Consider the following 18,352-nt stretch of genomic DNA (forward strand, 5'->3'; position numbering starts at 1 on the left):
AAATTTATATCAACAAATGTGTGCAAATGTAACTACATCAAATGTTTTCCTATCTGAATCAGAAAAGCAACAATTTATGTTTAAAAAAGTGAAGTTCATGTAGAATGTAGCTATCTTACCTTATTTGTATTTTTAATAAGTTCATTATCCAAATCCAGTATGTCTCTCATAACAGCAGTGAATTCCAATGGGAAGTTTTCTTCTGCAGTGTCTTGAGCCCCTTCCTCTGACTGGCTAATATCCTCTGCATCTTCTCCACTGGCTTCATCTTCAGTGGTACACTCACTGTTATCAGAGTTGTTATGATCAACAAAATCTTCTGAGTCTTGATCACAAGCGAGATCACCATCACCACACTGATTATGATCATCCACTTCATCATCACTGTGTGCTTCTCTGCTATCATCACTATCACTTTCATGTTTTACACCATAGTCATCACTATCGTCATCTTCATAAGCATTGCCTAAGTGTTCATCTTCCATCACACTCTTTTCTCTCTTTTTTCTGTGATCAGTAACACGTTTCCTCCTATTACTTTCATCTTTGTCCAAAGAAGTGTCGTAAGTACTGCAAGAATCAGGGCTACCTTCCCGGGAGGTTGTAGCAGATGCTGTGCGATGACCAGTGCTACGTTCCGATTTGTTATTTCTCTTGATGGATACCTCGTTACCTTTCGGCCCCTTGTGATCTCGCCGATACAGGTATGCAGTTCTTCATGAAACAGAAATTATTTTTGTTTTTAATTACGGAAGAAATAGTAATCTAAATACAAATGAATTGCTTTTCACTTCCTATCTGAATCACTTTCACATTTGCACCACTGCACAACAAAATGAATTGTTAAAATAAGCAAACACTATCAAAGAGAAAAACCAAGTTAAAGTGGAAGTGTCACGTTCACACCAGAATAAGAACCAGAAACATTTACTACCAAAAAAAACCATAACAACGTTCAATTTTTATCTCTCTTTTCTATCTCAGTTACTTAAATAAAATTTATTCTCTAATTTAGTTCACAGGCACCAGATGGAATGTGTGTTCATAAAATATGTGTAAGAATGAAACTATTTCGCTCTACTGTAGCAACTGGGTCTATGGAAACTCCGGATACCCTATATGAGCTCTACATATGACGTCATGATATAATGTACATCTGAGTGGATAATAAGATTAAGCATAATGTGCCTGTTTGTGGATGTGCTTTCTGTATGAGTAAGTCAATGGAGGAATTGACTAAATTTCAATGAGTCACAACTGTCCAGGCCCAAAAGCTCGCGTCTCATCACAAATTTCACAGTTCCTATCAATGTTATTGTTAAGTGGAAAAGGCAGACACACATTATGCTGAATTATCAGCCTGGTATGCACGGGTAGTAATAGGTAAGGGCCACCAAACTTCAAAATGTTTGGAATAGACATACCCTTATCAACCACTGCAGTAGCCAAAGTACAAGACTCATCGAAGTAACACACTGATAGGACAGAGGGCTCAGTTATTCATTTGTCATGATCACACTGCTGCCCAGAAGCCAACAACATCAGGGAAGATTGAGACAAAACTTAGACAGCCACAAACAAAATTTCCATTGCACTTTGGAGAAGTGGAAAATAGGTTTTATGAAGTTGCAATTTGTGGTGCATAATGTGAACCTGAAGAGAATGTCCAACGAACAGTATTTACGGGATGAGCTGGTTGACATTCGTAAATCGCCCTGACTGCTATCAAATGCTTGGCAGCTCCTGTGAATCAGTGTGTTGGAAGAGCTCCCAAGAGTCACGTACCTGTGATATCTATACCAGAGTAAAGAACTATCCTCTCCTTTGAATCCTGTCTCCTTTGCAGAAAGTACAGGATGTGTCTTTACTCATCCACCTCATTGTGAGTGACATGTTAATGGTAGATCTAGGTGTCCTATACAGGATGGACTGGGACCAAGGACTCAGGGTGTTATACCAGTCCCCTTAAAAAAAAAAAACAAGTTTGAGGTGCTGTCTTTCACTGAAAAACAGAATTAGTGGGACTCACTTGGGGAAACCCATTTTCTCCAGTGCCAGGAGTCAACACACACAAAATGTTAGGGGGTCTATTAATAGTCAGCAGCTCAAATGTATGGTGAATGATGGTACACCTTCGGGAAATGGCAGCAAAGGACAGGAAAGGACACAAGATGCATTCAGTGTGTCTGCCTGGAGGCCTCTTTCAGCATTTAGAAGAGACTATTCCGGCAGTCATTGAGGGAACACGGTGCAACCAACTGCAGATTGTGGTGCATTTTGGAACACATGATGCCCTTCCTCTGGCCTCGAGGTCATTCTAGCGACTGGCAAAGAAGGTTGAGAAGACCAGCACGGGGTTTCAACAAAGTTCACAATTTGCAGCATTGTCCCCAGAACTGAGTGTGGCCCTTCAGTTATAAGTCAAGTGGAAGGACCGAACCACAGACTTCAAAGATTCAGTGACAAGCTAGGGTGCAACTTCCTGGACTTGTACCATAGGGCTCAGAACTATAGGGTTCCCCTAAATATCTCAAATGTGCACTAAGCATCAGCAGAGGCTGCTACTCAGGTAGCTGACCATGTGAGAGTGCATACAAGGGTTTTCTAGATTAGACGACTCTCCATCCAATCCATATAATGATGCTGTAAGAAACTCCGAAGTATCTGTGTAACATTTGAGAGAAAAAAAAAAGAGAGAAAACTAAAAACACCAACAGATGAGAGTATTAAAATCCTAATGGTAAACTGCCGAAGGATTCACTACAAAGTTTGAAGTGCTCATGAAAAGCAGTGATGCTCACATAATACTAGGCAGTGAAGACTGGTTGAAACCTGAAATTGGTACCAGTGAGATTTTTGGGGAAAATTTAAGTGTGCATCAAAAGGATAGGCAAATGGGAAATGGATTGGCATCTTTGTCACAGTAGACAAGAACCTCCAATCAACCAAGATTGAAATTGAAGCTGCATGTGAGACTGTTTGGGCAAGGCTCAGTATCCGGGGAGGGCATAAAATGATAATTGCATTCTTCTATCACCCACTAAACTTATCTCCTGATATAACCAAAAGCTTTAGAGTAAACCACAGTTTACTTGTACATAAATTTCATACTGTAATCATCAGTAGAGACATCAATCATCTGACAATTAATTGGGAAAATTGCAATTTTGTTAGCAGTTGGTGTGATAAGACATATTGTGAAACATTACAAAATGCCTTCTCTGGAAACTACCTAGCACAGATAGATAGAAACCCCATGCATGATCGAAATACACTGGATTTAATTGCAACAAATAAACATGACCTCTCTGGAGATGTCCACATTGAAACTGGTATCAGTGACCATGACACAGTTGTAGCAACAATTACCAATGTACAAAGGACAACTAAAACAAGCAGAAAGACATGTATGTTCTGAAAACTAGATAAAAAAAATCAGTACTGTCATATCTCAGTGAAGGACTTCAAACTTTCAGCACAGGGCAGGAGCATGCAGAGGAACTTTAGCTCAAGTTTAAAAGAATAGTTGACCATGCAATGGCTAGATGTGTAACCAGCAGAGTTCATAATGGGAGGGAACCTCCATGGTATACAGTCACTGTAAAGAAACTTCTAAAGAAACAGAAATTACTGTATAGCACGGGTAAAACAAAGGGTAGTGCTATACATAGAGACATGCTGAAACGAAAATTTTATGGCTGTCAAGAGAGGGCAGCGTGATGCCTTCAATCACTAATGCAGCAGAATATTGTCAAATGATCTTTCACAAAACCCAAAGACATTCTGGTTATATGCAAAGGCTGTTAGTGGTACCAAAGTTACTGTCCAGTCCTTAGCAAATGACAGGAAATGAAACTGATGGTAAAAAAGCAAAAGCTGAAATGCTTAACTCCGTTTTCAAACGTTCCTTTACAAAGGAGAACGCACAAAAATTGCAATTTAATCATTGCACCACTGAAAAGTTGGACGAAATAAGTAATGTTGTCAGTGGTGTTCAGAAACAGTTGAAACCGTTAAAATCAAACAAAGCTCCACACCCCAATGGAACCCGTCAGATTCTATACTGACTTTGTGGCCAAATTAACCCCTCTTCTAACTATAATCTATCGTAGATGTCTTCAACAAAAAACCATGCCCAATTCTTTGAAAAAGGCACAGGTGGCATCCATCTACAAGAAGGGTAGTAGAAGCAACCCACAAAACTACTGTTCAATATCCTTAACGTCAATTTGTTGTTGAATCTTACAACATATTCTGAGCTCAAACATAATGATGTCTCTTTAACAGAACAACTTCCTCAATGCCAACCAGCATGGATTTCAGAAACATCTAACATGTTAAACCCAACTCTCTTTTCTCACTCGATTGGATCAATGCAACCAGGTAGACGCAATATTTCTTGATTTCCAAACAGCATTTGACTCAGTACCGGACCTACGCTTTTTGTCAAAAGTATGATCATATGGGGGTATGAAGTGAAATTTGTGACTGGATTGAGGACTCTCAAACAGGGATGACACAGCATGTTGTCTTGGATGAAAGTCATCATCAGATGTAGAAGTAACTTAGGGTGTGCCCCAGGAAGGGTGTTGGGACCGTGGCTGTTCATGTTTTATATTAATGAACTTGCAGACAGTATTAACAGTGAAATCTGGCTTTTTTTGCACATGATGCAGTTACCTGCAATAAAGTACTATCTGGAAGAAGCTGCATAAATATACACTCAGATATAGATACGATTTCAACACGAGGCAGAGACTGGCCACTCTGCTCTAAATGTTCAGAAATGTAAAACTTTGCACTTCATAAAATGAAAAAATGTATGTTATGACCATAATATCTATGAGTCACTGTTGGAATCTGCCAACCCATACAAATACTTGGGTGTAACACTTTGTAGGGATATAAAATGGAATGATCACAAAGATTTAGTCATGGGTAAAGCAGGTGGTAGACTCCAGTTTATTGGTAGAATACTGGGGAAGTGCAATCAATCTGCAAAGGAGACTGCCTACAAATCACTTGTGCGAACGTTTCTAGAATATTATTGGAGTGTGTGGGACCCATACCAGATAGGACTAGCAGCAAATATTGAACACATACAGAGAATGGTAGTATGAATGGTCACTGGTTTGTTTAATCTGTGAGGAAAGTGTCACAGAGGTACTCAAGGAAAAGAACTGCAAGAGTCTTTAAGGTAGACAAACTATTCCGAGAAAGTTTATTAACATTTCAAGAACCAGCTTTAAATGATTACTCTAAGGATATACTACAAACCCCTACATATTGCTCACATAGGTATCTTTAGGACAAGATTAGAATAATGACTGCATGCTCGGGGGCATTCAAATAATCATTCTTTCCACATTCCGTATGTGGGAATGGAGCGGGAAGAAACAAATACTGGTACAATGAGACATACCCTTTGTCATGCACCTCACGGTGGTTTACAGAGTATAGAAGTAGATGTAGAGTAGATAGTAGTGACAATGAAGTCTGAATAAGACCGTGTTGAAATCAACTAGTGGTGATCATCTTTGTGTAGGCTCATACCATGACTTTAATACACTTTCATTGCATTATTTCTCCAAGACTGTTTGGTGCTAAGAGGTCAAGTATGTTTTCGCAACCATTTACATTTCGAGTGGGCTCGAACTAATTCAGGGTGTATACATGGACAAGGAAAAAAATTCCCGGATTTTTCCCGGATTTCCCGGTTGAAAATACACTTTCTCCTGGGTGAGAATACACTTTTTCCGTGTTAAGTGACAGTATACTTTTCCTCGGCACTGTCAAACTTATCAATCCTTAGAACGTTTATGGTTTTCTACACAGGCACTTTAGAAAACGAAACCCAAGGGGGGGTGGGGAACACGTTTTGGAAAGATCTTTGATGTGCAGCAACACGTACGCTGCATTTTTTCGTGTTACGGAGGTATAAATTCGAATTCCACCAAACACTGCATGTTACTTTCTGAAGCAATGAAATAGAGATTGCGACGCGCTTTTGTAAGCCAGCCATAGCTCATGTCACGTGATCTCGCCAGCTGATGACAGCATACGACACGTGATGTAGTCAACCAATTGCAAGATCACTCGTAAGTAGTGCGAACACACAAAAAGGAAAAGTTAATGGTTGAAATTAATATACATAGTGTTGCTACAAGGAAAACAAAGCTTTCACAAATAATATTGGTCTCTGAGATTAATACGCTGCAAGAGAAGCTAAGCTTCCACATATAATACTGATCTTTTTGCACGTGTTACACTTTAAAATACATCACACGAAAGTGGCAGTAAAATTTTTAGTAATGACGTAAATGTCTGATCTTCTGGGCTCGAAATTCTTCTAGATGGTCGTCCTCAAAGAGTTGATTTTAAAATGAGAGTCAAACTCTCTGTGATTTAAGATATTCACCTTACATTCTCACACATAGTTCATTTGCATAAAAGGAAATTTACTTTGAAAGTAACACTTTTCAAACCACCATTCGCAATATTTTCCCGTGAGATGCTAGAAATTGGTTCGTTTCAGCAGTTGCCAGAGAGTGCCAGCACAGCTACGATGACACAGGAAACCCGCATGTTTGTACGTGTAAAACATCAAAAGATCTTGCATTATGTCATAAAAGAAACCTTACAACAAAGAATACTTCAAAACACAAAGGATACTTCAAAACGTGCGGGATTAGCCGAGTAAGGCGCTGCAGTCGTGGACTGTGCGGCTGGCCCTGGCGGAGGTTCGAGTCTTCCCTCGGGCATGAGTGTGTGCGTGTTTGTCCTCAGGATACTTTAAGTTAAATAGTGTGTAAGCTTAGGGACTGACGATCTTAGCAGTCATGTCCCATAAGATTTCACACACATTTGAACATTTTTTGGATACTTCAAGAGTAATTTCGTGAACCATACTAAAATGCATAATTCGGCTTTAAGTGCACAATCGTATGTCCAGATTCAGACGTAAATTTTCTTGAGTACCAGTACTAAGTTATCTCATGTTTGGTTCTTTATTATGGCATTATGCCATACGAGCAAAAAGATGGAAAACGTGCACTTGAAATGCGGCAAAGAGTTGAAACTAGCCAACAGTGTGAAATTAAACACTTCGTTTCAAATAAATTGACTGCTTCAGCGCAAAACATAAATAAAAGCCAAATCTCTTTAGCAAACAGAGAAAAGTAACTTCATTGTTCTGCACAATGATTAGTGCTTGACTGTCAGAGGTGGAAATAAAACCTGAAACTAACAAGATAGTTTAGGTTTCTGTAACTATGCGAACGTATTTTAATTCATTTGGTAGCTCCGGCCATAGAAATCCGTTTTGTTTTCATTTAATGTGAGAGCAATAACCGAAGAGGAAACAGCAAAACCACTAAACGTAAACCCAGGTCACGTGGAGACTACCCACCTGCCCACTGCAACTCAGACTGCTCTGTGCATCAGCCCCGGATTTACGACATTTCCGAACCGGAGCCAGTGGTTAGCACACTGGACTCGCATTCGGGAGGACGACGGTTCAATCCCACGTCCGGCCATCCTGATTTAGGTTTTCCGTGATTTCCCTAAATGACTCCAGGCAAATGCCGGGATGGTTCCTTTGAAAGGGCATGGCCGACTTCCTTCCCCGGCCTTCCCTAATCCGATGAGACCGATGACCTCGCTGTTTGGTCTCTTCCCCCAAACAATCCAACGAACCAGAGCAATTTAGCTAGAAGCGGGCGAAGGTACTACTCACACGCGACTCAACTGCGCACGCACAAGAGCCCGCCCGCAACTGCTCAAATTAATCTAATGTAAACAGCTGTCACGTCACGCTCATCGGAGGCAATTTGTTGTTATGAATTACTGCATATTCTTCCTAAAACCTTTGACACACGTGGTTGGCAGACACTTGTATGAGCACAGTGTTTTGTTGTTGTATATGGCGGATTTCCTTTGGGACTTAAGTTTTATTTTCGTTTTTTTCCCCTCTTGTTCACGTTTTGTTGCTGCAGTATTATTCTGTAAAAGCGGGATACAGTAATATCCTTCGTTAGAGTATTGGTTCTTATCAGTCAATATCACAAAAATTTAACTGGCAACTAAAACAATGAAAAATTCCCAGAATTCTAAAATATTCCCAGGTTTTTCCCGGTTTTCTCCCGGACAAAAAAATTCCTGGGTTTTTCCCGGATCTCCCGTATGTCCCGGGTCGTATACACCCTGTAATTGTTCAAAATAATTTTCTGCAGAAGCATTCCGTACAATTTTGTATGACGTTTTACACCTGCTTTAAACATTTAATTTTTCCAGCGTATCAAGGGTAGACTGAAGTCGCCACTGACTATAATTAGATGAGTGGGGTACCTATTTGAAATTAGACCCAAGGGGGGGGGGGCAGTAAAATGATCCAATTACTATTTTAGTCCAACTGTCAGGTACAAACTCTGCCCATAATATCTCACAGGAACTATCTACTTCAATTTCACTACAAGGCAAACTACTTCTGACAGTAATGAATACTATTTAATCTATGCTTTCTGAACACTGTTAGATTGTTTGAAAAAACTTCGGCTGAACTTTTTTCCAGCTTTAGACAGCTTTCTGCACCTGTAACTATTTGAGCTTCAGTGCTTTCTATTAGAGCACGGTTGGAGCTTTGGTTCTAACCAAAACAGCTACAACAATTTACAACTACAATACTGATCACTTCTACAACTACCTTACTGTGTTTTTACCTGCCCCCTTTAGACAGATGCTCTTTCTGTGGTTCCCTGAGACCCTCTAATCTAAAAACCCGTCCAGTCCCTTCCATACAGTCCCCGCTACCCATGTTACCACCTCCTGTGCACCGTGGACACCTGACCTATTAAGCAGAACATGGAAACCCACGACCCAATGGCGCAAGTCAAGGAATCTGCACTCTTGACAGTCAGAGGATTACCTGAGCCTCTGATTCAGAAACCTCCACTCTGCTCTGCACCGATGTTCTGTCGATGATGCTGCAGCTGGTGAGCTCTGCCTTAATCACTGAAGCAAGACTGGCAGCCTTTACCATTTCCATTTGCCATCCGAAACCAAAGATGATCTCCTCCAATCCAAAGCGACATACGTCACTGGTACCGACATGAGTCACCACCTGCACTTGGCTGCACCCTGTACCCTTCACATCATCCGGAAGCACTCTTTTCACACCCGGAATGATTCTCCCCGGTATCCACATGGAGTGTGGCTTCTTCCCTTCCTTGGTAGCCATGTTCCTAAGGGGCCCCATTACGCACCTAACATTGGAGCTCCCAACTAACTACCACTGCATCACTTCAGTTACAATACATTACTATGAGGGTGGTTTGGTAAGTCTGGTAAAAAAGCAAAGAAAAAATGTTTGTTCCATAACAATTTACCTTATATCTCTAGAATCTCCTATCAGAAAAATAGGTTCTGTCAAACTCTATGAAATACTTTGTGACCACAACTATCATGTGTGATCTGACAAAAACTTCTTCCCAGCAAGCCAAAGTTCCAAGTTATGGAACAGAAAGATGTCACTTGGGTGGATGGGCAGATGAGGAAGCAAGTAAACGTCCCTTTCATGCGCTTTTGGCATTGCTATCACTGATGTGTGGGAGGTGAAAGAGCACTTTTTTCCATGCCAACCTTGGTCTTTTCTCATTTTCAAACAATCCACCAATGAAGCATAATACGGTTCAGTTACGGCTCTTCCTTTTCCAAAGTAATCTATGAGGATTATTCCTTGGGAATCAAGAAACATTGGCCATCAACTTACCAGCTGATAAAAATGGTCTCTGCCTTCTTCGGTGCACTTGTTCTGACTGCCGTTTTAACTGGTGTTTAGGTAAAACCAAACCCAGGTTCCATCAACAGTCACAAATTGGCACAAAAGTCTTGAAGATCGCACTTAAACACTGCCACCCATGGTGTTGAAATGTTGTGCCCGATACGCTTTAGGTTGACTGCGCAACCTCAGCACCCAAATCACACACAGCAACTTCATGAGCAATTTTTGTTGCAGGATATTATGCACTAACTCAGTTGAGAGATTTTGTCAATGGTTTCCTTCCAGGTGGCCTCAACTGGATGGCCGTAGTACACTTCATCTTCAATGCTTGTCCAACCATGTTTGAATTATTTATCCAAAGGTAAACTGTTTTCAATGATTGTGCGAGTCCACATGACATCATCAAGCCTTCGTTGATGCTGAAGGTGGTGTTAACCCCTTCAGCATCAACTACGGCCTGAAAATGGTGCATTGAAGCAACTAAACTGGTAGCTACACTATAAGTAAGACCAAAAGGACAGCTGTAGACTTTCATTTTCTTAGAAAAGTGAACCTCCAGTCAAAAGGATGAACAGACAAAAACTTCATACAACTCAGTTTCGATTTGTGCAGCAGCCAAACCCTTCAAATGAAAATGTTTATTAACAACACACACCACGCCATTGACACACTTAATTCCGGCAACTGTCAACAATGAACTGTACATTGTTGAAATTTTTTATATGATCCTTGGAATAACCAAGCTTACCAACCATGAAGTTGCAACAAAAATGTTTCATTTTTTCATGGAAATTTACCAGTCTTGTCAAACCACCCTCATACATTTGTTTTCGAAAGACACATTACTACTTACTGGGAAAGGCTGAATTTTCTAAGAGTATGTTTCAAAATATACTGGATAGTGTGAGTCAACAAACTGTCACTAGGATCTATTTTACTGGAATGAAGATTTTGACCAGATCATCATGCCAAAATTTTTCTATGAATTAAAGCACAGTAGTACATAAAGCAGTGTCATAAATAAATGACCCATTTCACCGCATTATCTTGAATATCATAATAAAAGGTATTGTGATAGATCCCATGGGCAAAACTTTCTGTACATTTTGTCAGCACATTTTTATGACACTAATTTACGACAAGTTTACTTCTGTACAATAAAATTTGTATTATATTATGTCTGCACTTTCAGTAAATCTAGATGGCTGTACAATATCTGTTGAATTACAAAAATTGTTCCACATAAATTCAGAAATTTGCTGCAGACTAATTACTTTAGCACTATATTACATTATTAGAAAATTCTTACGGCCTTAGCTGCGCTTTCTCTGCAAGTTCTTTCTGAAGCTTCCAGTTCTCTTCTGTGTGCTTCAAAATATGATCCTCACTAACATAGCGATCCCAAGAGGAATTCCAGCCCTTGAAAAAGATACATCATTAGGCCTGTACATTGTATAACAGTAATGGTTCTTATTTAGCTTTGGATTTTCAGTAAAATTAAGAACAAAACACACATATGCACGGATTCTAGACACATTTTTAAATGTCCCTACCTTTTCCAGAAATTGAATAAGATTATCACTTACAGAGAAACAATATACTGGGTGTATCAAAAAGAATCCTTCAATTTGGCACATCTGTATTTCTGAAACTAACAAACATATACAATGAATTTTGTTTTTATGATGTACAACTTTATGTCATCGTTCTGTACCCCATAGCCTCACATGACAGTTCACCTTTCCATTTAAATGGAATGTTGCCTCATCACTAAACACTAAGTGTAGAAGAAAACTTTCATCCTTCATCTTCCCAAGAAAGAAAGAAATTACAGAACCCCACACGCTACTGGTTGCACTTTCACGAAGAGCATGTAGTGGCTGACTTTCGTATGGTTTCTTTTGTAAACGTCGACACACACGTCACACAGACATGGTGTGGGGGGAGGAGCACCTTGAGCTGTCGAGCTGCACGGCAAACTGATTTCTGTTTACTTCTTGTGAAACTATGGCGCAGGCATTCTGAAGTCTGTGTTGGACATTTGGGAACGGCCTGGGGATTAGTATTTACACAAACAACCTGTTTCTCGGAATTGTTCGTGCCAATGCCTAATGCTCTGTGCTGCAGGAGGATACACACCATCCCTAGTACAAACGTCATACTAACAGTTATTACTGACCAGAACTGTGTGAAACGTAGAACACAAAATGCTTTCTGTTGTCCTGACACCAGTGAGTGCACACTGCTGCTACCTAGCAGGAACAACGTAAAACTCTAGTTTGCTCTTTCCAACAGTATGTTGTTCACACACATCTAAAATAACATAATAGACATGATTTTTAAAATCTGACGATTCTTTTTGATACAACCTGTATTATCAGACTGTTTTCCTATATGCCAGCCTAAATGATATTTCAGATCAAGTGTGTCAGGATTCCAATATGCTGTAATATGTAGTATAATTTTGCAGTCTTCCATTTATATTCTAAATGGCAACAGTTGAGATTTTGGTTCATTTTCTCTAATATATACACCTGGAGGTGTTCGAACTGGATAAATAATTTTTCTTCTCAATGAAATTTCCTTCAGCATCTTCAGAGTGACATTCTTCTCAATAAACATAGTAAATGTGCGAAGAAGCCAAATACTGTGGACACCTATCAGCCAAAACTACTGAACGAAAAAACATATCCCTACTTTGAATATTAAGTGTGTAACACTTGTCCATATTGGGCCGTAATTTGGAAACTTACTGCTTATGATACAAATGGTAAAACTTAAGTGCTAAATGGCAAAGCTTTTTTTCCCTTCGATTTGCCTTATAGCTTAAAATATACCAAAAAGTTGTGGTCCCCTCCAAATATTGAAGAATTAAAAATTAATTTTGGTGCAGTTTATTTTTTCAACTTAGTTCATATCTAATACAACTCTGTGCCTCTTAAGAAACAACATAGGGTTGTACTTCAACAATTGAGGTAAAATAAAATTTTACTTGTTCTGATACGAGCAAACTAAATTGAAATCACAACCATTTCTACTTTTTTAAAAAAGAAAAAAAAACACTACTGAAGACAGGGAAGGGATGGGAGAGGAAAGGGAAAAGTGGGGAAAGGAGGAGGGTAGGGGAAGGAGCAGAGGTGTGGCCTTGAGCTATGAGGTTACAGAATATTATCACAATTACACTGAAGCAATTAAATTACTTTGAAACAATCATTCATGGAACAGTCATATTCCAAAACTAATAGGAAAAACATATAGTGTCTGAGTAATGTAATTAACACAACTTTTAAATGAATGGAAGTTTTAATGGAAAAAAATTAAAATTGGAAGCAGACAATGCCTATCCAGCACTTTCCTTCAAGTGGCCAATATCTTAGCTCTGTTAATACATACAAATTATGTAGAAAGAAATGCAACCTAATCTTTCAGTGCCCAACTAATAATGCCATCTTGAGCCAGGAATAAGGGATAGGTTGGGAAAGGCTGGTTTCATTTGATAGGAGATGAAATAACTCTACTGTTGGTATATTACTGTAACAGCCACAAAACTAAGTTCACAACTCTGCCCCCTTCAAACATTATTTTATGCATTTACTACACTTTGGTCTCGTTCCATCATGTGACTTTTCATGGTCGTCAAATATCAAAACTTAATATGAACCCAATTTATATGCATATATCACACTCCCAGATATGCATTAACATCTGACAGGACTTCAAAGTTGATTGAATCACAAATATGATTTTATTGCTGCTCTTTACAAGTTAACAACTACTGAGATTACAGCTATACATTACTTTACATACAAAAAAAAAAATTGCATGTGCATTTTCAGTAGTTGAAACAAACATTTGATATTTCAACATATCACAAAATAAGAAACCAAGGTACAAGTGGAAAAACAGACTGTTTGATTCTCAAGTGATTAACCTTTAAGAACCTTCTATTAGCTCTATACTAGTGTGAGCTGACATTACTGCGAACTAACCTGAAAATGAATAAGATATTCCACAGCTTTACGTCCTTTTTTATCCCTGTTCACATTAACTTCAAGCACCTGAAAGCAAGAAATACAGGAACATCAATGTTTTACTTTAATGATTTTACAAAGTAAATTTTGTGTTTGTGTTAACAACAGAATGTTAAATAATGTTATCCCAATAAAATAGAGTTTCCTCTGTACCAGTGCTTTCTGGGTTCAGGATGTCATGACCAATCAAGAAATTGCCGAAGGGAGCAAGGACATCATCCTGTAAACTGTTATTGCAGTCAACACTTATAGGGTATTTTATATACCTCTAACTGAAACTGTGTTTATATGTATGAAACAGGCGAAATAACCTGAGACTTCAAGAAGAATATAATAATTCCAATCCCAAAGAAAGCAGGTGTTGACAGATATGAAAATTACCGAACTATCAGTTTAATAAGTCACAGCTGCAAAATACTAACGCGAATTCTTTACAGACGAACGGAAAACCTAGTAGAAGCTGACCTCGGGGAAGATCAGTTTGGATTCTGTAGAAATGTTGGAACACGTGAGGCAATACTGACCCTACGACTTATCTTATAAGCTAGATTAAGGAAGGGCAAACCTACATTTCTAGCACTTGTAGACTTAGAGAAAGCTTTTGACAATGTCGACTGGAATACTCTCTTTCAAATTCCGAAGGTGGCAGGGGTAAAATACAGGTAGCGAAATGCTATTTACAACTTGTACAGAAACCAGATGGCAGTTATAAGAGATGAGGGACATGAAAGGGAAGCAGTGGTTGGGAAGGGAGTGACACAGGGTTGTAGCCTCTCCCCAATGTTATTCAATCTGTATATGGAGCAAGCAGCGAAGGAAACAAAAGAAAAATTTGGAGTAGGTATTAAAATCCATGGAGAGGAAATAAAAACTTTGAGGTTCGCCGGTGACATTGTAATTCTGTCAGAGACAGCAAAGGACTTGGAAGAGCTGTTGAACGGAATGGACAGTGTCTTGAAAGGAGGGTATTAGATGAACATCAACAAAAACAAAACGAGGATAATGGAATGTAGTCGAATTAAGTGCTGAGGGAATTAGATTAGGAAATGAGACACTTAACGTAGTAAAGGAGTTTTGCTATTTGGAGAGCAAAATAACTGATGATGGTCGAAGTAGAGAAGATATAAAATGTAGACTGGCAATGGCAAGGAAAGTGTTTCTGAAGAAGAGAAATTTGCTAATATCGAGTATAGATTTAAGTGCCAGGAAGTCATTTCTGAAAGTATTTGTATGGAGTGTAGCCATATATAGAAGTGATACATGGACGATAAATAGTTTAGGCAAGAAGAGAATAGAAGCTTTTGACATGTGGTGCTACAGAAGAATGCTGAAGGTTAGAAGGGTAGATCACATAACTAATGAGGAAGTATTGAATAGGATTGGGGAGAAGAGAAGTTTGTGGCACGACTTGACCAGAAGAAGGGAACGGTTGGTAGGACATGTTCTGAGGCATCGAGGGATTACCAATTTAGTATTGGAGGGCAGTGTTGAGGGTAAAAATCGTAGAAGGAGACCAAGAGATGAATACACTAAACAGATTGAGAAGGATGTAGGTTGCAGTAGGTACTGGGAGATGAAGAAGCTTGCACAGGATAGAGTAGCATGGAGAGCTGCATCAAACCAGTCTCAGGACTGAAGACCACAACAACAAACATGTTGATGCAATTATTTATGCAGCTAAATCAATGCTCATGGTGACAAACAGTGGCTCTCAACTAACCATGTTTTGAAACTACATTGAGTTACACTGGTGTAATGATTAACCACATTCCAGGAGGGAAAAAAAATCTGTTAGACACTAATGACTAAGAACGCTTTTACAAAATGAATTCCCATTTTTTATCTATATTGACTTCAAATATACCCTTATCAAACACATTAAAAAATTCTACTGGCCAATTCAAGATATTGCATGAAAATTAAAAGAAAAAAATTAATACCATCTCCTACATGCAGAAAATTTCTGAATCTATATTTTGAAGCACCCACACAATGTAAGGGTTCACACATGAGCAAATCTGATATTAATGAAGCACTATCAATTTATTTACTCTAACTATATCTCCGAGTTACAGTCGCACATTTGCTTCTCTTCATATTCTTTGTTTGTTACTTATCAAGTCACAGTTAAATGATACGTAAAATTTTTGCATATTCAGGATTTCCAATAGCCCCAATTCTATTTTTAATGACATCTAAATTTCATATATGAAACATCGCAATGCACCTACAGTATTATTCAACTTCAAAAACCAAAGTCTTTCGGAAACAACGAGTAGTCAGCATATGCTTCCACACAGAACCGTGAATGAAACAACACTATAAATTAAGAGTCGTATTATTCTGATGCTGTGCTTAGCCAACGCAGCAATATCGTGTTAATCATAGACATCGTGTCCATCACATGGTACTTCGATGAAATTACAATTATTGTGCCTTTACTGTGATTGTGAGAATTACCCTCAACTTTTGAGTTTCGATTTTACGAATGCATGGTAACACTGATCACGGATACTTCCCGTTATTTTCTATCTCGAAATCGGTGCGATACCAGGAAACAAATGCATCAACATTTTTGTCGAACTAGAGTTCCATCTGCCACCTAAAGGATTGTGAAAAACAATGAAATATGCTTCCCGTGGAAATTGTATCCTTAATGCTTAATCATTAACGCCAAACTCTATATGAGTCTTCCATTCTACAATCACTCGCGACAGAAGTGTCATACGAGAATCCACCAAGTCTGAAGCTGCTGCCATTTCCGCTTTGCAGCCCCCCGCACGTAACTTTGTAATAAGAACTGCAAGTATTATTGTAAAACGAAGGTAATCACTCCTAATTCACTTCAGTTCGCCTTAGTATACCACCAGTATTTAACTTCACATAGAATTTCAAAGAATAATTCGCTTACGTCAACATTGTCCGATACACACTTGAGAAAAAAATAAATATATATATATGCCAAGAAAATACAACACGGAGAAATGTGAACACTGACCAAACTGCGCCGACGAAATATATTCCTTCCGCCTATCCTCGTAACACTGAAGTCCGTGGGGGCTTTACCTCCACCGCATTCCGAGGTACCTAGCTATGTCCGCTTGTCGACAGTGGCGCTCACACGGCTGTCTCCGTCTGATCATGAACATTACGACTACATTACAGCTTATTAAACATTAATTTATACATTACTCTAGATCGACGGAATGACGCCGAGTACGTCGGTGTACGTCAAAATTGACGTGTCATCTTCGCTGATGTGCGTATCACAAATGTATATAAATTCAGAAATACTGTGTGTCACACAAACTAAGCTTCATAGCTGTTAACAAAAAAATTAAAGGATGCATAAAAAGCACGGTAGCCCTTTTCCGGGTAAACCATAAAATTACTTTATCAGTTAACTGATTCCACACAACTTTTTTAAAACGATGTACGTAGTTGTCAAAACGGTTAAAATTAAGTACAAGTTTCAGTAAAAAAAACTTCACAAATATCCTCAATAAGCCACATAAAAAATTATTTCTTCCGCACAGTTTGCCTTTTCGCAGGACTGTCAAATATGGTCTTCTGAAGGTCATCCAAGCTCTGCATTACGAAGCGTTAACTGCTAAAAAGTTTTAATTCCAGCTAAAATGACATCACTTAACGAAAATCTACATACCTTTTTACTGGTGAACTAACGCAATGCCATTTTTTATGTCAACAACTACTTTCTGTTGACTGCTAGTGTTTAATGTAGGAATTACCTTGGAATCGTACAACACCCTCGCCTTTGTTGGATCTGGTTCATAGCACAACACTTTTTCTCCCTCCTCAAATTTGAACTTCGAGCCGCGCATAGGCACCATTCTTTAGCATTAATAGCGCTAGGTGAAAAACCCCGCCATAACCTCGTTCAAACTGTTTTCGGGACCACCGTATGTTCGCGTTTGAACATCTTTGCCAAGATGAAACCATCGGCTTAATTAAAGCAACAAATGGAGAGCTGTTTTAGATCCCTGATACGTACAGCCACGCACTGACTCTACTAAAACACATGTTATGACATTACTACTCTTCACTTTTTCTAGCGTTGTTCCAAGCTTACAGTAGTACACTCTCGATCAGCATTTGTTGCAGCGATATTTGTATGTGTCGATAGATGAATTCGATAGAACGAAAATTAGTTTTCTTGTTGGCTGTTACATTTTGCACTGTACCAACTAAGAATAAACTATTACATTTGTCACCGAAATTAAATTCTGTGAGAATTAACTATCTTACAGACGCAAACACAGCAAACTATAATCAATATGAGTATTACTTTCTAGCGCTTCAAGTCAAGAAACTTAAATGCAAATTTCTGATACCTGATAATGCTTCACACGGACTTGTGAGAGTTCATAATTCTCAAAATTATAAATAAAATGTTCTGCATAGTGCTACAGCAGGTTCTGTGAAATCTGCTTGTTGATAAAGTTATTTCATAGCTTTAACACGATGTCAACATCTACAACAAGAATGCATGGATGTACGAAGCAGACCAGTCAGTAAAACGTTT

At 38.8% G+C, this 18,352-nt stretch overlaps 1 protein-coding gene across 2 annotated transcripts in view; it reads right to left on the reverse strand.

The window, feature by feature from the left end:
• Positions 1-17,925, reverse strand: part of LOC124775018 (male-specific lethal 3 homolog) — a 104,265-nt gene extending 86,340 nt beyond the window's left edge. For both annotated transcript variants that reach the window (XM_047249779.1, XM_047249778.1), the window contains exons 1-4: positions 17,559-17,925; positions 13,768-13,836; positions 11,088-11,197; positions 120-714 (exon numbers count right to left, since the gene is read on the reverse strand). In XM_047249779.1, the coding sequence (XP_047105735.1) occupies positions 120-714; positions 11,088-11,197; positions 13,768-13,836; positions 17,559-17,660 (876 nt within the window). In that variant the 5' untranslated portion in view covers positions 17,661-17,925. The remainder of the gene's footprint in view (positions 1-119; positions 715-11,087; positions 11,198-13,767; positions 13,837-17,558) is intronic.
• Positions 17,926-18,352: the final 427 nt, after the last annotated feature.

Source organism: Schistocerca piceifrons, chromosome 2 (assembly GCF_021461385.2).
Source record: "Schistocerca piceifrons isolate TAMUIC-IGC-003096 chromosome 2, iqSchPice1.1, whole genome shotgun sequence".
NCBI lineage: Eukaryota > Metazoa > Arthropoda > Insecta > Orthoptera > Acrididae > Schistocerca > Schistocerca piceifrons.